Source organism: Cynocephalus volans, chromosome 11 (assembly GCF_027409185.1).
Source record: "Cynocephalus volans isolate mCynVol1 chromosome 11, mCynVol1.pri, whole genome shotgun sequence".
Lineage (NCBI taxonomy): Eukaryota > Metazoa > Chordata > Mammalia > Dermoptera > Cynocephalidae > Cynocephalus > Cynocephalus volans.
This window is the reverse complement of record NC_084470.1, coordinates 53,825,579-53,848,708: the sequence shown is the minus strand read 5'-3', so window position 1 is coordinate 53,848,708 and position 23,130 is coordinate 53,825,579. Positions and strand designations below refer to the sequence as shown.

Here is a 23,130-nt window from a genome sequence, read left to right as displayed (position 1 = left end):
GCTTGGTAAATAAAAATTGTAGGAGGCCATTGTTTCTGATTAACCTCCTGCACTAGTCCCCCAACAGACCAGACCAAACCAAAATGGAGTCACTCATTAAAATTTCACATCAACAAACCAAAACTAAGTTGTTATCTGACTTTCAGAGACATTGAGAAGGACAGATAACAGCCAAATTCCCAAACAGGCTCTTTCAGTCTGCATGATAATGAGGCTTCCTGTTTTAATCCTTACGAAAAGTCACTCAAAGTAACCTGATATTAACTACCCTGTTCCTGCCTTACAAGGAAAATAACTTTGAAAAGACCAATCCGCTTTTTTTTTCTGTTTCTGCTTTCTTCAGCCCTTTTCTGTCTATAAAACCAAACTCATCTGCTCAGTTCATTAGAACACTCATTCTGTTTTATGGAAGGAAGTGTTCCCCAATTCTAGAAGCACAAATAAAGCCAATCAAGATCTTTAAACTAAATTTGTTGTTTGTCTTTTAACAGCTGCTACCCTGTGGGGGGTGTTGTGATCACTCTGGCTGCTGGGTGCAGATTAGACCATAGGAGAGCGAGATGTAGGAAGCACAGAGGCCACTTGGGAAACTATTGCAGCACTTCAGGCAGCAGAGTGTGGTGTCCTGGCAGCAAGTAAGGAAAGTGGAGAAAGAAGGTAAGAGTGAGCAAATACTGCTGAGAACTGAGAACCGACCACCAGGTTTAGCAACGTGGTCACTGAGACTCTGGGCGAGAACACATTGGGTGGAAGCCCAACTGGGTCCCATCCACTCCAACCAGACTGTGGTGCTTAACTATTCCCCCTTCCCCATTGTTAGCCTGCCTCGCTCCAAGGTCATTCATGCCGGTCATTTCTTCCTGGCCAGTAAGCCTGCTGCTCTCAGAACAGTTGGACGGCGAAGCCTGGGAAGTGCCAGGTGCCAGGTGCCATCTGAGCACCGTGGCCAGTAAAGCCTTCAGGTACTGGCGGAAACGGCAACTGGAGAAGGCATAGAGGATGGGTGTAAAGCAGCAGTGAAGGAAGGCAATGCTCTCTGTCACCTGCAGTGCATAGTCCAGGTGCTGACTGACCTTGCAGTTCCCGAAGGCTTGTAAGTCCAGCAGTGAGTGCAGAAATAAGGTGAGGTTGTACGGGAACCAGAGCACGAAGAAGGCCACTACCAGGGCTGCAGCTATTCTTAGAGCCCGGCCCCGGCCTAGGGGCCTCATCCTGATCAGGACACAGCCAATGCGGGAGTAGAAGAAGATCATGGCAAGTAGTGGAAGGAGAAACCCCAGGAGGTTCTGCTGGAAACGGAGGAAGAGCTTCCAAGTGGTCCCGTGCCCGCTGAAATCTGCGTAGCAGTTCCACACACCCTTGGGATTTTCATGCATCTGTACAAAGACCATGTCAGGGATGGAGACAGCCAGGGCCATGGCCCACACTACGGCAACAAGGAGCAGGCTCTTGGCCCGGGGCCTCAGCCTGTGGTGGGGCTGAGTGTGGACAATCTCCAGGTACTTGTCCAGGCTCATGCAGCTAATGAAAAAGATGCCACTGTAAAAGTTAATGGTATAGAGGGTGCTTACCATCTTGCACAAGAAACTCCCAAAGACCCAGCGCCAGGCCACAGAGATGCCCCAGAAGGGCAGTGTCACCACAAACAGGAGGTTGGAGATGGCCAGGTTCAGCAAATAGACCTCAGCCATCCGCCTGCGAGGCACATAGCGGAGCAGGACCACGAGAAGAAGTAGGTTCCCACCCAGGCCCAACACAAAGATCAGGCTGTAGAAGACTGGCAGGAAGACTTTGCCAAAGGACAGCACTGTGTCCTTCCTGCAGAGCATGAAGTCCACCTCATCCAGGTAGTCATAGTCATAGAAGGAGCTGCTGTTCTCAGAACTGGCCTCCTTGGTGGCGAGTGGCAGGAAGGAAGCAGTGGTGGCCATGTCAGGAGGACACACCCGGTCCTGAAGTCCTGCAGTGGTGCGGGAGAAAAAATATGGTGAAAACTAGCATTCCCTACTTCTCCCCAAACCCACTCTTGCTACTGCCCTGGGGTGTTGGATAGACTTGTCAAATCATCATCAGTACCTACAGTCTAGCAAGTAAGAACACAAGCTTGGGAGCCCAACTCTACCACTTAATATTTATGTCTCCTTGGATAAGTGACTTAACTTCAGGTGTTTTTTGCTTTTTGTTCTGTTTTTAAAAGATAACCGATAAGGGGATCTTAACCCTTGACTTGGTGTTGTCAGCACCACGCTCTTCCAAGTGAGCCACAGGCCGGCCCTAACTTCAGGTGTTTTAGAGTATTCAATTCTTTCATTATGGTTTCACTTTATTTTTCTCCATTGTTTAAAACAGACTTATGATGTCTTTCAGATTCTCTTTATTATTTAGGGATACCAATTCTCCTGCTTATTGTGTCTCCTGACTCTCCCTCATGGTCTGACTTATAATGATTCTTCCTTGTATGGCTTATATTTATTTTTTAATTGAGAGCTTATCTTCATAGGAACTTGTTTTATCTGCAAATGTCCATGTGTCCACACTGGCTTTGAGTTTTCTTTATTTCTTTTTTTTTCTTTTTGAGATTTTTTGGAAAACTATTTTATTAGCGTATTCATTGTTACAAATCATACTTAATCTTTATGCCCCTTATCCAATCTCTCTCCTTCCCCTTCCCCCTCCTTTTTCCCCTCCCCCTCCCCTTTCCTTCTTCCTCACCCCACTCTTAATAACCATAGATTTGTTCTCTCCATCTGATAGATTAACTGTTCCTCTGTTGGTTTGTTGCCTAGATGATCTGTCCAGTACTGAGACAGGTGTGATAAGTCCTCCACTACTATCGTAAATCACATGCTTCTTCTATTACTCTGGAGTGTGCATTGTGGAGAGAGAGGAACTCTTCTTTATTATTATTATTATTATTATTATTATTTGGTCTCCGCTGGTGACTCTCCTTGTGTCAATGCAGTTGAGAGTCTGGCGTGCCATCTGCATGGTGGCTGTGACTGCTGCTATAGAGACTAGCCGCTTTTGTGGCAGCCATGGCAATTGTGGTGGCTATGATGGGCTACCCGCATGAAAATGGTGTTTTTGGTGTGCTCTTTACCTGGTTGCAGCTAGATTCAGCTTTTCAAAATGGTGTTTTGGTGTACTCTTAACCTGGCTGCAGCTGGCTCCATACCTCAGGACCCCAGCAGGGCTTGGGGCTGTGGCAGTAGCTTGTCTAGTTGTGGCTGGGTTTGGCTTCTCCCAGCTCCATGCCTCATTCTCAAATGTTGTTATGGAACAGTTCAGGGGGAGAAGGAGAAGGGAAGGAGGAGGGAAAATAGGATAGGAAGAGGGGGAAGGAGGGGGAGCATGATCAAGGCCCATGCCCCCCACCCATTCCAGCAAGAGAGGCTTTCAGTGGCAGCTGGGTTGTTGCTGGGCTGGATGCAGATGTCAGGGGGGTGGGGCTGAAGCCCCCAGCCCCCCCCCCTTGCCCTGGCTCAGGAGCCTGGGGCACTTCCTGTAGCAGTTTGGTGGTTGTTGCTAGGCTGGTTGTAGATGTCAGCGGGTCGTGGCTGAGGGCCTTGGCCCTCCCCACAGCCCCAGCTTGGGAACCCAGGGGGCTTTCAGTCCTAGGTTTTATAGGTGTTCTTTGGTGGTGTTAGACCTTTACTGGTTAATATCAAACTTTTTCTTTGATCTGTGGGTATTTTGTTTTTTTCTTTCAGTTCTGTGTTGGATTATTTGCTGTTCCCACCACTTAAACTCTGCACTGGAACTAATTTGTTGTCCTTTGCTTACTTCTAAAATGGAGGAACTTTCTGTGGGAACCAGCACTTGAGCCCTGTAGTTGAGCTGAGCTAAACTGCTTCATTTCTGCTGATTCCCTGGGGAAGGCTTTTTGTGCAGCTCAGGTTTTAATGGTTGACCTCGTATGTGCTTCCAGGCGTCATGAGGTCTGGTACACCTGGGTTTTATGGAAATTCTGGTCTGGGCCTGAGCCTTTTTAGCAAACTGCACCCCCTGCAGTCCTATACTCCTGACCAGTCTACACAGAGTGGGCCTGCACTGATTAGGGGGCAGATCAGCTGTTCATGCTGTTGCCCCAGTGTTCCTCTGGTGGCCCATCTCCCCCACTGCCAGTACTCCAAACACTTCCCATAGGATGTCCCTTGTGATGACCCACTGGCCTCTGAGTGACTCCTTTTTTTCTGTTGTCTGTGGCCCCTCGCTCCTATGTGGGTCCACGGGAATCCTGTCAGTGGTCTTGCTGGCCTGGGGGCCACCAAGGCCCCCTTCTCACCTGCAGCCTCCAAGCAACTTCATATGAAGGGAACAGCTGCGGCTTTTGCCAGCTCTTGCTCAGTGTTTCACCAACTCCAGCCTTGAAGTGGTCAGGGCTCAAAATGGTGGCAATGATCCTTTCTTTCTCATCGTGGCTTCTCCCACCTTCATGAACTCCGTAGGTCTCTCCTCCTCTTCCCCTGAGCTCTAATGGTCCCAGCTTGGCTGTCGTTGCTTTTTATAGTTGTAAATTGGTTGATTTGTGGGCAAGAGTGACGCTGGGGACTGTCTACTCTGCCATCTTGATTGGAAGCCGTTTTCTTTACTTCTATCAACTGAGGATTTCCCTTGCTTTTGATAGTTCTTAGATATTTTATTTATATATATTTAGTTTTATATCATTATTTTAATTTAGAAATTTTTAACATTTTAAATATCCTATCTGGTATTTCTGTTTGTAGCAGAAAGCTGTGATTCATCATGTTGATAGACTCAGACCCTATGAAACCTTTCCATTTCTCAGTTTCCTCATCTTAAAATGAGAATAATAAGTGCCTACCTCGTGAGGTTCTTGTAATGTTTCAGTGTGATAATACATGCAGAGCACTTCAGGTTCTACAAAGAGTGCCTAGCACATTGCAGGCACTCAGTAAATTTTAGCTCAAATTATTGCTTTGCCTGGAACTGGCTCCATCATCTGCCCCCCATCATCTCCTCTTCTTTCCTGTGTCTGTCTAAATGAATGGCTCCACCACTACTCAGTCACCTAAGAGTGCAACATGGGACACATCCCAGATTCCTTCCTCATTCCCCTCACCACTACCGTGTGAGTGTCTACTTTTGAAATCTATCCACTTATTTCCAAGTCCCATAAAATATATAAATGATACTCTTTTAATAAAATTAAGGCAAATGAAATAAAAAATATGTACTTTGAAGGAGTACTGAGTAAGTGGGAAAAACATACAGTGTCTTTCCTCTGCTCTCATGGCACAATCAGCAACACAGAAGACCAATTCTTTTTTTTTTTTTTTTTTAAAGATGCCCGGTAAGGGAATCTTAACCCTTGACTTGGTGTTGTCAGCACCACACTCTCCCAAGTGAGCTAACCGGCCATCCCTATATAGGGATATGAACCCATGGCCTTGGTGTTATCAGCACCACAGCCTCCCAAGTGAGCCATGGGCCAGCCCTAGAAGACAACTAACTTCTGATTTCTGTGACCAAATGTGTGGGGACTTCTCCCCACTAACAAACAAGACAGCAATTCTCCAGCAGACACAAGCTTGATGTCTACTAATTCAGTTCAATTCTGACATTATCTACCTGGAAATAGCATCAGATCCCACAGGTCGAGGGCTCAGTCCCCAAGACTGCCCCCCATTTCAGATTCAGTCCATGCCTCTGGAACTTCCAACTGACCAGCTATAAATCAGGGTTCCCACAACCCCCTCCTTGGGTTCAATTAGTTTGCTTGAGTGGCTCACAGAACTCAGGGAAACACGTACTTATGTTTACTGGTTTATTATAAAGGATATTACAAAGGGTACATATGAAATAGATGCATAGGGCCAGGTATGGGAGAAGAGGTAGGGAGCTTGTGTGCCCTCCCTTGGCATGCGACCCTCCAGGAAACTCCACATGTTCAGCTATTCAGAAGCTCTCTGAACCCTGTGCTCTTGGGTTTTTACAGAAGCTTCATTATGAAGGCATTACTAAAGCATGAACAACTGTGCAGATGTGATTGGATACAAAGGTATGATCTGACACTGACTTGCTGGGCAGAAAAACCCAGCAAGGCCTGTTTGCTTAGTTTTTTGCAACCTTCATCCCTCCTGAATATGAGACAAGGCCCCTCCTGAAATGGGGGTCTTATGACCTACAATCAGCTAAGGTAGGTCAGAGAATTTCCTGGCTTGGGAGAAAAAGGAGCAGGTGAAAGGAGGGCAGGGAAAAGTCAGAGAGTAGCCTAAGCCAGGAACCATGGACAAAAAACAATATGTAAGTATCACAATATCACAAGTGCAAATAGATGAAAGGGAAGACAGGGAATGACAGGCACTAGATTCAAGATGGCTGTCACCTGGGCAGTTAGAAGCCAGAGGCATGGGATTGGGGAGTGTCACAGAGAAGGGCAAGTTACTGTCCATGGCCAAGTTTCCTCTGGGACAGTGGCTTTCCAGGATTTCATTGTATTATTAAAAACATTTTTTAAAAGAGCTTCACATGAACCAGCACTACAAGTCTATCATGAACTAAGAATTATGCTCAACCCTGTGTTGTGTTCTAGGAGGGAGGTGAGAGAGATAGAGAGTTCATGTCTAACACATTATTAGATTGTTCACCAATGGGTAAGGGGGCTTGAGGAGGAAGGAGATAGTGAAGAATGTGTGGCCTAAGTAGACAATCATGCAGAGCCACCAAAGAGGGGCCTGTAGGCTGGTAATGACGATGGGTCACAGGCTGAGAAATGAAGGTCAATTCTACCCTGTACTTCTGCATTTTATTTTTTGTTCTTTGATTCAAGTGAACTTTTAAATATGATCAATGCCCATTTATATGATTCTTCTGTGAATTATTTATTTTTTAAATGGGTGGGGCTCTTATTTTATAAGAAGTCTGCTATGGTTTAAATGCCCTCTCCAAAACTCATGGTGAAGCTTAATCCCTGATGTGTCAGTGTTGGGAGGTGGGGCCTTTAGGAGGCAATTGGCGTGTGAGAGTTCTGCCTTCAAGATTGGATGAATTCATTCACGGATTAATGGGTTAGCAGATTAATGGGTTAATGGATTAATGGGTTATCATGGGAGTGCAACTGACGGTTTTATAAAAAGAGAATATTACGCAAAGCAATCTACAGATTCAATGCAATCCCTATCAAAATTCCAATGACATTCTTCACAGAAATAAAAAAAATCGCTTAAAATTTGTATGGAACCACAAAAGACCCCTTATAGCCAAAGCAATCAAACAAAAAGAACAAAGTTGGAGGTATCATACTAAGTGATTTCAAAATATACTATACAGCTATAGTAACCAAAACAGCATGGTACTGGCATAAAAACAGACAAATTGACCAATGGAACAGAATAGAGACCCTAAAAATAAACCTACACATTTATAGCCAACTGATTTCTTCTTTTTTTAAAGATGACCGATAAGGGGATCTTAACCTTTGACTTGGTGTTGACAGCACCACGCTCTCCAAGTGAGCTAACCAGCCGTCCCTATTTAGGGATCTGAACCCTGTGGCCTTGGTGTTATCAGCACCACACTCTCCCAAGTGAGCCACGGGCTGGCCCACAGCCAACAGATTTTTGACCATGGTGCCAAAAATATACACTGGGGAAAGGACAGACTCTTTAGTAAGTGGTGCTGGGAAAACTGAATATCCACAGGTAGAAGATTGAAACTAGACCCCTATCTCTCATCATATACAAAAATCAATTAAATGGATTAAAGACCTAAATTTAAGACCTGAAACTATGAACTAGATGAAAAAATAGGGGAAACGCTAAATGAAATGGGAGTGGTCAGTGCTTTTTTGAGCAAGAGTACAAAGGCACAGGCAACTAAAGCAAAAATAGACAAATGGGACTACTCAAACTAAAAAACTTCTGCACAGCTAGAGACAGGGTCAACAAAGTGAAGAGATAACTACAGAATGGGAGAAAGTGTTTACCAACAACATACCATACAAGGACCTAATATCCAGAATATGTAAGAGGCTCCAACAACTCAACAGCAACACTCAAAAAACAAATAGCTCAATTAAAAAATGGGGAAAGGACCTGAACAGATATTTCTCAAAAGAATATATACAAATGACCAACAGGCCCATGAAAAAAATGCTCAATGTCACCACTCATCAGGGAAATGTAAATTAAAACTGAAACATGATATCAGATCACTCCAGTTAGAATGTCTATTATCAATAAGACAGAAAATAACAAATGCTGGCAAGGATGAGGAGAAAAGGGTACCTTTCTACATTGTTCGTGGGAATGTAAATTGGTACAGCCATTGTGGAAAGCACCATGGAGGTTCCTCAGAGACCAGAAATTGGTCTGTCTTATGACCCAGCAATCCCACTACTGGGTATATACCCAAAGGAAATGAAATCAATATATTGAAGAGACACCTGCACTCCCATGTTAATTGAAACACTATTCACAATAGCCAAGAGATGGAATCAACCTAAATGCCTATCAACAGATGAATAGATCTTTTAAAAAAAGAAACCTCTGGCATATATATACATCAAATACTATTCGGTTATAAAAAAAAAAAAAAAAAAAAGGAAATCCTGTCATTTGAAGCAACATGGATGGAACCAGAGATCATTGTGTTAAGTGAGGTAAGCCAAGCACAGAAAGACAAATACGGCAAGATCTTACTCATACATGTAAGCTTAAGAAAAAAAAGAAAAAGTGGTTCTCATAGAAATAGAGAGTACAGGGCAAGCCCGTGGCTCACTCGGGAGAGCGTGGTGCTGACAACACCAAGTCAAGGGTTGAAGATACCCTTACCGGTCATCTTAAAAAAAAAAAAAAGTAGAGAGTAGAACAATGGTTACAAGAGGCTAGGAGGGGAGGGGGGATGGGGGAGGGGAAGTGGTGGGATTAATGAGTACAAAGCCATGCTATCTACTCTAAATGAATCAATGTATAGCATATGCATGTATTGAAACAACACACTGTGCCCCACAAACATGCACAAATAAATGTTAAAATAAAATAAAAAGAAGAATAAGAAGAGAGACCTGAGCTAGCATGTTAGCATGCTCAGCCTCTCACCATGTGATGCCCTGTGCTGCTTTGGGACTCTGCAGAGAGTCGCCATCAGTAATAAGACCCTCGCCAGATGTGCCCCCTTGACCCTGGACTTTTCAGCTTCCAGAACTGTAAGAAATAAATTTCCCTTTTTAATAAATTAACCAATTTTAGGTATTCCATTTTAAGCAACAGAAAACAGACTAAGACAAGGTCTGTGGCTCACTCAGGAGAGTGCAGTGCTGATAACACCAAGGCCATGGGTTCGGATCCTATATAGGGATGGCCGGTTCACTCACTGGCTGAGCGTGGTGCTGACAACACCAAGCCAAGGGTTAAGATCCCCTTACCAGTCATCTTTACAAAAAAAACCTTTTTTTAAAAAATTTTATTTTTTCTTTTACTTTTAGGATTTTTCATATACATTGCAAACATTTTCCTCAGTTCTTCCTGGTAGAAGTTTTGTCCTTTTTCTTTTCAGGTAGAATTTTGAGAGAAATCCATGATACTGTGACTTGATGGAAATATCCAATGCTGCTGAGTCAGAACTCCCCTTGGACCCATATGCAGTGGCATGTGGACCAGATGATGGGGAAATCACACCCACGCCCTGTCCCCAGCCCAGGGGCTCTGCTCATGACTAGCCTGGGGAACTCTGCCCAGTGCCTTCCTTTGCTGGTCCTCCATTCCCCTCTTGTGCATCTGGGGTCTCCCAGCCCTGAGACCCTTCCTTTCCTGGGCAGCAGTAAGGACATCCCAGCACGTGGCTGGTGTTGGGAGTCTGTGAGCTGTTAGGAGAGGGGTGGGGCAGTGAAGAGTGTTCTTCTGCACTTGGGTCTGACCCAGGCTTATTAGTCAGGAACTGACAGTGATTAAACACTATCTCTTCTCAACTGTCAGCACTGACCTTGATCTTGACCAGATTTCTCAAAGTCCCTGACTTTTGCTTTAGCAAACAACCAAGTCTGATGAACGTTTACATCAAAGCCAGAGGTCAGAGTCAGCAGGCCCCCGGCTGGACCTGGTCATGTTTGAAGGTCTCCCTCCATCTAGAATACTCCATCCCTTCCCACTCAGGGCCTCCAGCCCCCTGGTCTTTCACTCTGGGAATTTTTCCAGATCTTCCATGCCTCTGGAGTAACCATCCCCTCCCATCACTTGCATCACTAATACTAACAACAACGACAACAGCAACCCTGTATGCACGTTATAGTTGACCAGGCACCTTCATATCCACTGTGGTAGTCCCATAAAGCTACCAAGTAGGAACTGTTAGCCCCATTTAACCCAGGAGCAAAGCAATTTATCCAGGGTCACATAGCAAGTCATTGGCCAAGCTGCAGTTGAAGTCCAAGTCTTCAGACTCCAGGCCCCCCTTTCAAAATGGACCAAACTTGAATTTGAAGGATGAGGCTCCGATGCTAGAACTTATGGCCTCAGCAACTAGTGGCAGAGAAAACTCAAAACCAGTGGTGTGCTAGAGACAGCTCCTACAGGCCTGTGAGAGCTGATTGTATGGCATATGGGAGGCATTCCACAAATGATCATAGAATTAACCAACTCTGCATTCAGTGATGTGAAGTTGGTAGCTTAAAATTGGGAATATTTGGGCCAGCCCGTGGCTCACTTGGGAGAGCGTGGTGCTAAAAACACCAAGTCAAGGGTTAAGATCCCCTTACCAGTCATCTTTCTTTAAGAAAAAAAAAAAATTTGGGAATATTTACACCACAGCAAATGCTATAAATTAGCACTTTCCCCTCTCTCCCATGGCATCCTACATCCCCCACCCCACCCCAGCCCCTGGCCCAGAGCTGGTTGTTAAATCTTTACCAGCACACACCTGATCAAGACTCCATGGAGTGTGACCAAAACCTGTCTGACTCACTGTCTCCCTCTTTTGCATCTCCCACCATCTTTTCTCTTCCACCTTCCACATCAATACCATAGCTTCCTTCCCCCAGCAACCAAAAACCCTTATCGACAGGACCACGTGTAGGTCCCCTCTCAGGTGCCTACAAACACACCCATGCTGAGTGTACTGTTCATAGTACTCCTGATAAAATGTGCAAACTGTTCAAATAAACAAGGTTAACTATGGTGTCAAGAGGCCGTGCCATCTTTTGGAACATAAAACCAAGAACACCATTTGAGATCACTTCTAGTAGAAAATACTTTTGCTGGCTTCCTTAGAGTTTGGAAATCATATCCTCCTTTAAAATACAACCTAAATCCTCCCCTCCCAGAAGCTTACCTGGGCTGCTGGCCTGGTGAAACCCCTGCCCCAGCACCCAAGCACTCACAGAAGGTCACTCCTCAGCCTTACTGCCAACCTCCTGGAAGTAGAGCCAACTTTTGAGGATCACCTGCCTCCCCTGCTACACTGTGGATACCCAGGAGTTGCAGCTCTTTTCCCAGAACTCACCAGCACAGGCTGGGGTTATTCAGCAAATGATGGTAGAATTACTCAGTTCAGCCTCCTCTGTCCCTCCCTTCTCTTCTGTCCTTATTCTTCCATTTCCTGATTTCCTGCCTCCCCACAAATGCCCTGGACACAGCTGAGCCAAGACCCTTCTTCTGTGAGCTGTTTCCTCACCCTGGGATCCCCACCCACTCTGCCCTTGTGGCCTTGCGATCCTGTGACAATGTAGCATGACCAGCCTAGAGCCACCGCTGTTTCCACTTAAGCCATGTTCAAGGGCCACCTCCATTTGGTGCAGCTCCCTGACGGGAGGTGTCACGGGAGGTGGCCCTGTGGCCACCCCCAATCCCTCTCCCAAGATGTTCCTCAACTGCTTTTGGAAGGATGGGGTAGAAATGGGGTTCTGAACTCTGCCCTGGCTCAGCTTGGGATGACCCGCCCCCTGTCCATAACTCTGGCATTCCCACCCCGCATTCCTGGCCCAGCTGTGGCTGGAAAAGTTGAGGCAGTAGTTGTGAAGTGATTCACGCTCTGACCACAGGCTCTGGCTGCAGAATGTCCTCTGGCCTTGGAAGAGGTGCATCACAGAGAGGGGGTGCATAGGTGGCAGAAAACCTGCCTTTGGGAGTCTGGTAAAAGTATTGGGGTCTGTCTACTTTCTTCCTCCTGGGCTTGGGAAAACACCAGATATTAAACTCTAACTGTATATATAACAATGCCAATATCACCCAATATCAATATAGCACTTACTATGGGCCAGGCTCTGTTCTCATGCATTAATTCATATCCTTGAAATAACACTATGAGGCAGGTAAATTTGTTGTTTCTATTTTATATATGAGGAGACTAAGACACAGAGAGGCTAAGGAACTTGTCCAAGGTCACATAGCTAGTAAATAGCCAAGCTGGGATTTGAACCCAGGCCCAGAGTCCAGGCTAGCTCATTAAAAGACAGGGGCAAGGCATGGGACTAGAGATGGAGAAGTAACAGGAGACCAGGCTGCCATTACTTGGGATGCCTTAATGGAAGACTTGTTAGAAGGCAGATGGAGTGTGAATGGAAAAGGAAGTGAGAGTCACTCATGGAGGACACAAGGAAAGAAGTCTAGTGCCTTGGGAATGGCTCGTTAGGGAGAGGGACCCATGAATGACCAACTCATGGGGTGGAGCTGGGTCTCTACTTCACTGGTAAATTTGGGATACCCGTGGGCTTAAACCTTCAGGCCCTCTCAGCCCAAGACAAAGGCAAGGTTTCCATTCAGAACCCTTGACTTCCATGAGCAATTTTCTCATCCATAACATAAATAATAGTTACAGTGAAGGATTTTGTGAGGATTTAATCAGTTATAATCGTTATAATAGCTAACACTATGGAGCCCTTACCAGGTGGTGGGCCCTAGGGTAAGGGCTTTAAATATATTAATTTATTTAATCTTCATATTAACCTTATAGAAGTAAATACTGTTATTAGCCCTGCTTTAGAGCTGAGGACACTAAGGCACAGAGAGGTTAGGGAACTGGCGCAAAGTCATAGAGCAAGAGAGTAGTAAAGCCGGAATTTGAAACCCAGAGTCAATGCTCTTAAATGCTAAGTTATACTTCCTTGCAAAGAAAACAAAAAACAGGTTGTGGATCCCCCTCCTCTGAGCTTTATACATCTGAATGCACTGACTGTTCACAACAACCATATGAGACGGGACCCATTTCACAGATGAGGAACTGAGACTCAGAGAGGGAGAGTAACTTGCCCAAGGACACAGGGCAAGTATACAGCAGGACTGGAAATCAAGTCCCTGCAGTCGTCTCTAGAGCTGGAGCCCAAAACCGCACTTCAGAAATTCTGCCTACGTGAGCCCCTTCCTCAGATCACAGGCTGGGCAGCTGCCCTCTGGATGCCTACTGTGGGAAGCATTGCATTTGGATCGATTATGATTTATAAGACACACTGAGAACAACAGTAACCAGTGCCGACAGTTCCACGGAGCTCTGTACTTCCCTGGGTCCTTTTATTTCCCGGTTCTTGCTGGGTCTTTATGGCTCCCTTTTGAAGGGGTGAGCCCAGACCACTCCGCTGATTTCACAGGAAACAAAGGACCTGCTGCAAGCCCAGCAGAGGAGGCCCTAGAGCCCTGGTCTCTGATTCCCAGACCATTGCACTCTCTCTCTTTACTGTTTTTAACATGTATTTTTCCTGAAAACAAAAATAATATATGTTCAATGTAAAACGTAGAATGTGGAAATACAGGGGGAAAATAGTAAAGAAACTAAAAAATTCCCCCATGATCCTACCGCCAGAAATAACTCTCGGGAACATTTCAGTGTATCCTGTTTGTTTGTTTTCATGCCCAGAGCCCTGTCTGCTGCACCAACCCTCATGGGTTTGTAGAATCGCAGTCTGGCTGGAAGGAAGTGGCCTTGTCCAGTCCACAGCAGGGCCAGGATCCCCTTGCAGCCTCCTGCTAGGCACTGCCCACTCCTGCTCCCTGGGATACATGAGGCCCACCTGCTCCCCATGCCCCCTGGGGCCCCACATTACTCAATGTTTCCTGGCTCTTATGAGGAAATGGGGATGTTTACGACAGTAATAAAATCACGAAAGTAACGCTTCCTCCCAAAGCACTTTTAGAGCCCAACCTTTCAAGGGGCTACTGCTGTAGGAGAAGGCACGATTTTCACATCTTTCCTGATAATTTTTTATTTTTTCTGCCTCCCTCATTGTTGCCTGAAATGTCACCACTAGAGCTCCTTGCATTTGCATTTCAGCATGATGCTGGATTCGAAAGGAACACCCCCACCACCCCCAGCAAGGGTGACATACTCAGCATGGTGAGCCTGGTAGAATAGACAGAATAGAATTAATCTACTTCTTGAAGGCTGAGTAACCCTGGGCTAATTATTTAATTTCTCTGAGCCTCAGGTTTCTCATCTATAAAATGCCTCCTTCGTGGGGTTTTTATAAAAAAGCGAGGGCCTGGTATCTAACTATCAGCTCCCTTCAGGCCCTAAAATAAATAAACTCACTGATTAAATGATACTTGACTCAGCCTGGGATGGATGGAAAGAGATCCAGGGACAGTTTGGGTCCTGAAACTGGGGTAGAAGGAGGGGGCTGAAAATTTGGGGAGTAATGAAAGAGGATGGGGGCCCATGGAGAGGGTGGACTTGTACAAAAGAAGACCACAGAGCTGGGGAACCTCAGCCCTGAGAGGGAGGACCTTAAAGACCATCTCATCTGCCCCATTATCTTATAGCTGGGGATACTGAGGCCCAGAGAGGGAAAGGAATGCCTGAGGTCACCTAGCCAGGTCTGAGAGCCAGCTCTCAGGGATTTTCAGAATCCACAAGCAAATTTTCAGAGCTGGGGTCAAGGAGCAGGGAGAAGTCAGCAGACCACCTTGCTCCCTCAGTGCTGGGGGGCAATTGCTCCAACAGCTGCCCTAGAGAGAATGTTCCCCACTGACCCCTCTTAGTGCCTTCCTCTCCCCAGCACCTGTACCCACAGCCCCTGCCCCCAGGCCACTGGGTCCAGTCTCTCCCTGTGGCCCCTGGGCAGGCCCACCCTTGTCCATACCTTGAGTGTGACCATAAGCTACTGGAGCCAGACCAAGTTGCCTGGGGATGTCCACCCCAAGTCTGGGAGGACAGCAGTGGCGCCTGGGGACCTCTTCCTCAGAGAAGCACAGAGGCAGTGTGATTTTTCCTGTTAGCGCTTCCACTCTCTGGACAGCAGCCTGCACACATCCTGCTTTCAGTCTGGGGAAAAAGCATCCCTCTGCTCCCGTTCCAGCCCTCACTTTAGCTGCACAGCCACTAACTGTTTTTCTTGTTGACAAATGAGTCAAGCTCAAATAACCCTCCACCCCTTGAAGAAACACCCCACCAAGGATAATCTAATTGCTTTGGAAAATATGTGTCCCCAACCACCCCTCTCTGGAAAGATTCCCCAACAGCTGAGCCAAGGACCCTGACAGCCCATTCCAGACCTCCAGGCCTTTGCTTACCCTGTTGCAACTCCACCCACAGAGACCCTGCCTCTAGCTGCATTGATCCTGGCCACCTTCCCAGCAAGATCTCACCCCCAGCCTTCCCCAACCCTAAACTCCACCCAGAATCTCCTTCTCTGGCCATAACTCCTTCTTAGCAGTGTAGTGTCTGCAACACCCACAGTGTATCAGCAACATTTTTATCTCCTAGGTTTTGCAAATCATCTTCCCTCCTTCCCTCCCTTCTCTCCCACCACTCTCCTCATGGCATGTATCTCTATATAGCTAGCTGTCTATTTACTAGTCTACTCTCCTACTGGGTCAGGAGGTCCCAGGGGCAAGGAGCATATTTGACCCACCAGCCTGAGCCCAGGGCCAGCTAAGAGCAGAGACGGAAGGGATGAATGTGTGTATGTGATGTACTGCATGCCATGTGCTTAGCAGTATGAGGGTCTCTCTCCCCCAGCACAGCACCTGTGGTCCAGCATCAGCGTCTTGGTTGCCTTCACCTCCACCTCCAGTTCCACTGTCCACTTGACACACACATATGCTTGGCCAATGCCTGTTGCCTCCACCTGAATCGAGCAATAATAGAACAGTAATGCCAGGTGGCAAAGGCATGGGCATTGGGGTCACACAGAGCTGGGCTTGAATATGGCTCTACATTTACTGACTGTGTGACCTAGATATGGTGGCTTCATCTCTCTGGCCAGTTTTACATCTGTATTGGGGATGGGGATTGTCCCTCAGATAGGCATCAGAGAACAGAATGTCCCCAGAGAGGTGGTCATGAACTTAGACATTTGCCTTTCTCTGGGGTCCACAGGCCACCCAGAGTGGACATCAAGACTCCGATAAGTTGTCACTCAGACAAAGGGGAACAGGGAACCTTACAAGTGGGTGGGCCTCCAAGTCTCTCCAGGCCAAATGCTAGGTACCAATAGGGGGAACAGGCCCTGGGAGGTGCCCAGCAAGAGTCCTGGGTCCCTCCCAGAGAACAACCAAGTTCTAGGACCTGGGTTCGTTCTTCATTCCCCTCACCTCGTTTTACTTCTTTATCTTAAAATAATTTTTAGACTTTCAAAAATAATGCACAGTATTCCTGTATACCTGTCAGCCAGCTTCCCCTAATATTAACATCTTACATAATCGCAGTACAATGATCTAAACCAGGAAATTAACATTGGTACAATACTATTAACTAATCTTAAGACCTTGTTCAAATTTCACCAATTGTTCCACTAATGTCCTTTTCCTGGATATTTTTCTGGACATTCTAAACTGTAACCCTACATTGCATTTGGTGGTTGTGTCTCCTTGGTCTCTCCATTCAGGGACAGATCCTCCTCTTGCTTTGTCTTTCATGACTTGACAGTTTTGAAGAGTACTGGCCAGTTCATTTGTAGAACATCCCTAAATTCCAGTTTGTATCTTCATGGTTAGATTGAGGTTATGCATTTATGTGGAGCACCACAACATCACTTCTGTGATGCTCCTGCTCAAAATGCATAACCACACTGTATCATATGAGAGGCCCACGATCATACCCGAGGCCCATTGTCCATGTATCATATCACAGGCCCACAATTTCAATATCTCTCTTTACTGGTGGCGTTAACTTTGATGACTTGGGTAAGGTGGTATCTGCCAAGTTTTTCCACTGTGAAATTACTATTTATTCCTTTGTAAATTAATAAGCATCTCATGGGGAGATACTTTGAGATTATGCAAATATTGTTTCTCATCACATTTTTGCCCACTAATTTTAGCATCCATTGATGATATGTTCTGACAACAATTTTTACTGTGGTGTTTGCCAAATGGTTATTTTCTATTTCCATCATTCTTTCCACATTTATTAATTGAAACTTTACTGTAAGAAAGAGTTGGTTCTTCTTGTTATTTATTTATTTATATCAGTATGGACTCATGAATATTTATGTTATTCCATTGCTGTCATTATTTATCTTGTTGTTCAAGTTGTCCTCTATTAAAATATCTCAGCCCATCTGCTTCCTATTGAGCTGATTTTCCTAATGAGATGTGGCCTGAGACCAAGTCATCCGCTTTCCTGGTCACTCCCCAGCCACAGCACATCATACACCTGCTTCCTGATGTGCAGGGCAGGGGTCGGGGAGTCAGACCCTTGGCATGGGCAGCCAGGTTTCCCTGGAACTCACTGAGGCATCTTCCTGGCAAGGGCTGGGCCTTTTCCAAGTGGGCAGGTTGCAGGGTGGGGGGAAGTCCGTCAGAGCTGCATGGGCAGGGAGTTCCAGGAAGAGTGGAGCCTGGCCAGGTAGCCCCCAGTCTTTGCACTGCTCTCCAGTCTAGCATCTTCCCTCCAGCACCACCAACCTCACATCCTGAGTTGTTCCTTCTCTGCCCTGCTGCAGGGATAGTTACTAAGAAGCCCAGGCAGTAGATAGCAGGGCAGCATTTGCCCAAATTCTTTCAAAATTTGCAGAGGAAGTGCTCTCCACCCAGGGGATGGTTACCAGCTGTTCTCCACCAGCCCCAAGGGGAGCCAAAGTAGAGAGGGCAGTGCACTGGAGGAGAAGGAGGACTTCCTGATGCCGAAGTGAGCTGGAGGGAGAGGTCTGTGAACTCATCTTCTTTGCTCTTTAAGACATCCAAGGATTCTGTTTTCCCTGGGAGGGGAGCAGAGCCGGCCTCTGAGGCCAGGCAGCTGGATGCACAGGGCCTCTCCCACTTCAACTTCAGAATAGGAATGTTAAAATCTTTACTATTCTGATGTACTTCCTAACACACATATTTTTAACACGTTGGTGGGCACCACATTTTAAAAACAACTGCTTCTGTCTTCAGCCAAGCACTGAGTGTGCATCTGTGATGAACCTTTAACCTGCAGCTGATCCTTCCTGTCCTCTATGACCCAGCTGCAGGCTCACCTCCCGCTGAAGCCCTCCCCAAGCTTCTCAAGCCTCTCCAGGTCTCCCTGATACCCTGTTCTGAGCTTCCTGCCCAAATCTGTAGGGAAATTTTTGTTCCAGAGCCAATCTTTCTCCCTACTAGACTGCAAAGCCTCACGGGCAGGAGTCTTATTTATCTGCACAGAGTACCTGGCACTGTCCCCACACAGAGCAGCTCAGGAGGCCCCACCAATTGACCTGCCAGCACAGCCCACTTGACAAACCGGCTTTCTGATGGGAGAACCCTGGTTTGGCTGTGCCCCATCCTCTCTCATTCAGTCTCTCTTGCTCTCCATTTCTCTGTCTTCCCAGGGCAAAGTTCACCCCATTCTAGCTGAGCCCAAGAGGCAGTCAGTCTAGCCCTTCTCTAGGGTCTTTAAACTCTGGATTCCTAAACCATAAACTTACCCTCCAAAGTAGAAGCTTGTTAGTACCCACATTTACTCACTTTGATTAGATGTTGTGCCAGAATCTCAGACCAACTTCCTCCTGTCATGCTCCATTGACGGCACAGCAGGAAGGAAAAGTTGCTCATCTCACATCTTCCATTTCCTCTTTCTGCACCGCCCCGTAGGACCACCCCAGACTTGTGTTGTCTCCTCTTTTGTATATCTGCCCAGGGTCTCATCCTCAGGGTCTTGGGAGGGTGCTGCTTCAGCTAAGGGGGGATGTGTAACCCTTTCCCCAAGTACAAGTCCTTTGCCTTGGAACAAATGTATTTGTTTGAAATCAATATATTTGTTCATTTATCAAAATACCTTCAGCTATATATTACATGTTAGAGTTACAGAGTGGGTCTCCAGATGCGGGTTAAGCCAGACTGAGGTTATCACACCCATTTTTTGTAGACACGGTTGTCAAGGCTCAGAGAGGGAAAGTCACTTGCCTGGAAACACACAGTGGATAGGAGCCACATGGACCTTCTGACTCCCACCCGGATGCTCTTTTGTCCCCTGTCTTTGTGAATATTCTGTTTAATTCTTTGCTCTTTCCTTCTCCCCAGCCTCTCCAACTTAGATCTGGTTAGCTACTCTGAGACAGAAATTATTTTTTGCTCACCTGAGGATTCCCCATGGCACAGCCCAACTGACACTTAACATGTGGTAGACTCTCAATAACAGTTTATTGACTGAATGCGTGCTTCAGTACAGAAAGCCTTCCTAGAATTGCCTGCTCTTCCCTAAGACTGGTCTCAATGCTTCCTGTACACAAAGATTCCACCACTTGGGACTTCTCTGGGGTTCATTTTCCCTGTCTGCAGAGTGGTGGTAGAGAGCTGGATTCAATGATGTCCATATTCAGTGGTCATATCCTGTTGTGTTCTCTGAGACTTTGCCCATGAGGACTGATGTCTGTGCTCCTGCATGCATGTGACTAGCAACTGGGGTGTTCAGCCAGCCCAAGGTCAGAAATGGCAAATAGCAGCAGCTGGGCGTATCCTTGGGTTCCAGGCAAAGAAGAAAGCATCCTGTAGGGCTTGCCAGCTGGTGCTGACAGCTGTGCCTGGAAGTGGATGGGTGGTATGGACGGGCTGAGCTGCCAGCTCTCTATAGCCAGTTCCATTTCTCTGGAACTATTTTCTTTTAAATACTTTCAAGGTCTCTGGAAACTCAGGAAGCTGACTGCTAATCAACAGTTGAGAGCTAGGGGTCTTGCCCAGCCACCCCTTCACCTTTTCACCCCATCTACCCATCCAGGATCCCCTCACCAAGTGCCGGTCCTGGTCTAGACTCCGGACAGGGCACTAGGGGCAGAATAATAACACTAACTGATGCTTACAGAGCATCAGGACTGGACACTGTTTAAGTGCTTTACACATATCATTTTGTCTAATCCTTTCACCAACTCCATTTTATAAAGAGGAAAATCAGGCTCAGAGAGATTAGGTAACTTTTCCAAATTACAGGGCTGGGATTTGGGCCTGACTACCCCCATCCCCACCCTCAACCTCCACCCAGTTGGTTTACTGAATCTTCTCTTCTGAATTCAGATGTTTTCCTCTCCTCACCAGATAAGTTTTGTAGTTGTATTAAGTTGTTTATTCTGGCAATTTTCAAACATATGCCTCCAAAAACTGCCAGTATAATGAAACTCCTTGCATCCATCATCCTGCTTTGAGCAGTTAATGGCCAATCTTTTTCACTTACACTCCCACCCACTCACCCCTTCCTGTATAATTTTGAAGCAAATACCAGACACTATCTTATTTAGTCTGTAAATATTTCAGTATGTGCCTTTAAAAGATAAGGACGCCCAGTACCAGCCAGCTGCCAAAAAAAAAAAAAAAGATAAGGACCTTGACTACTGTCAAACCTAAAAAAGTTAACACTAATTCCTTACTATCATCAAATATCCAGTAACTGTGCATATAAATGTCATAATTTTTCCCTTTACAGTTTATTTGAATCAGGATCCAAATAAGGTCCATATGCCATGAGTGGTTGATATATAGACTTTTTTAATTTATAAGTTCCCTCTCTATCTCTATCTTTTTGCTTTTCCTTGCAACTTATTTATTGAAGAAACTGGTTGTTCACACTGTATGTAAAGTTGCCCAGAGTCTAGATTTGGCTGATTGCATCCTCATGGTGTTGGCTGACACGCCTCTCTGTCCTCTGTATTTCTTATAAATTGGAAGTTGGAGGTTTGATCAGATGCAGGTTTGATGATGTTCGTGAGACTACTTCACAGATGGTTCCACTCATCCCTCAGGAGGCGCCTCCTATCTGACTGTTGCTTTTCGTGTGAAGTGAGTAGCCACTGATCCTCAGTCCCAGATCCATTCATTCTTTAGTGGCTATACAATGATGACCTGGCTTAGCTTTGGCAACCTATAGTCTCCTGCAGACTCTTGACTACTTCTGTCCCTGCTGTAGCATCTTTCTCCTAAATGGCTTCTCATTTACTGGCAGTCCTTGGCACTTGGCCACCAGATTCTTGTGCAAGCCACAGTACCACACAGTACCACAGAGTACCACACAGGCAGGAGACAGAGTACAAACTCCACCTGAAGCTTCCTAATTAGGGTGCTGTTCCTGGGGATGGGAGGCTGGGAGGTGATCACATGTGAGTCCTGACTCCTCCAACTAAAATCAAAAAATTCTCGAAGTTAAGTGTAGCTCGGTGTCAACTGAAATCAAATGGTCCTTTGAAATAGAATGAAATGGGCTTGTCCCTAGCAGGGGATTGCCACTGCTAAAATTCCCAGTAGCTTATGTTGTCACAGTCACTTTGAGCTCTGTCTTTGCTTTCTTGAATTCTCCACCCCACCCACAGTTCACCTCCCACAGCTGTCCTCTACCCCCTGCAGATCCAGGTGTGGGACTCAGCCCTGTTACTGTGCTTTGTGAGGGTGGCTGATTTTCCTTAGGTTTGGGGCAATGCTTGGGTTTCAAGTCACCATGTGGCTGGGCCCTCCATCACCCTCTGACTCCCCTATCCACAGACTTACTCCCGCTCCTTGTACTGCAGCTCAGCTCTGCTCAGTATGTCACTGAGATGACAGGGACCGTCTGCTTCAGGTCTCCCCGCAACAACACAGAAGACCTGGTGAGGCTGTGGAAGTTCTGTCCTTCCCTGCTCCCACTCCCACTCAGTCTCTGTGGACGGCAGGGAATAATGTAGAGACAGATATTCCTCCCCCCTGAGAACTACAGTTTTGTGCCAATGGATCCCTTGGGCAGTCTGGCAAAGACTTTGGGCTCCCTCTCACAATAACGTTTCTAAAAACACAAAATAAAACGTTTTAAGAACCAATTATAGCTCAAAGCCAGAAACAATATAAATGTCCTTCAATGGATGAATGTTTAAGCAAATTGGGTACATGCCTACCGTGGAATATCACTCAGCAATAAAAAGGAACAAACTGTTGATCTACACAACTTGGAAGGATCCCAAGGGGATTATGCTGAATGAAAAAAAGCCAGCCGCAAAAGGTTACTTCTGAAAATATGTAAACCTCAGAAAGTTAGAGATTCCGTTATATAACATCCCTGAAATGACAAAATTATAGAGATGGAAAACAAAGTAGTGGATGCCAGGGCTTAGAGAAGGGAGAGGGAGGAAAATGTCTGGCTATAAAAGGATAGCATGAGGGATCCTTGTGGTGATGGGACTGTTCTGTATCTTTATTGTGGTGGTGATTACACGAGTCTACACATGTGGCAAAATTGCATAGAACTAAACACAAATACATGTGCACGTGTGAGTGTGCATATAAAACTGATGAAATCTGAATAAGATCCATGGAGTGTATCAACGTCAATTTCTTGGTTATGATATCGTACTACAGTTTCTTTCGCAAGATGTTACCATCGAGGGAAACTGACCTCTGTATTATTTCTCACAAATGCATATCTACAATCATCGTAAAAAGTTAAAAATTGTTCTGAAATACAGGTACTAACATATCTTTAAAACACATTTATTATATAATACTTTATATACATTTCATTACTAACATATTTAAAAAGATCTAGCAATGGATCTTACAACTCGCACAAGAGCAATTGTCTTAGTTCACAGTTGGAGTGCTGTAACATAGTAGACTGCATAGTTTATAAAAAACAGAAATTTATTTCTCACAGTTCTGAACGCTGGAAAGTCCAAGATCAGGGAACTGGCAGATTCATTGTCTGGGTATTTGTCTGTTTGTTTTGCTATAACAGAAATACCTGAGACTGGGTAATTTATAAAGAACAGAGGTTTATTTGGCTTATGATTCTGGGGCAGCTGCATCTGGCATGGGCCAAAGGCTGCTT

The 23,130-nt window shown here is 45.8% G+C and overlaps 1 protein-coding gene across 1 annotated transcript; it reads right to left on the bottom strand.

The window, feature by feature from the left end:
- Positions 1-716: 716 nt before the first annotated feature.
- On the bottom strand, positions 717-15,170 carry ACKR2 (atypical chemokine receptor 2). The gene is made up of 2 exons (XM_063113381.1): positions 15,029-15,170; positions 717-1,960 (listed from the first exon to the last, which is right to left on the bottom strand). The coding sequence occupies exon 2, from the start codon at positions 1,929-1,931 to the stop codon at positions 717-719; it is 1,215 nt and encodes a 404-aa protein (XP_062969451.1). The 5' UTR covers positions 1,932-1,960; positions 15,029-15,170.
- Positions 15,171-23,130: the final 7,960 nt, after the last annotated feature.

What these genes read in the sequence shown, in the direction of transcription:
- ACKR2 (XM_063113381.1), bottom strand. Translation starts at nt 1,931, where the DNA reads ATGGCCACCACTGCTTCCTTCCTGCCACTCGCCACCAAGGAGGCCAGT.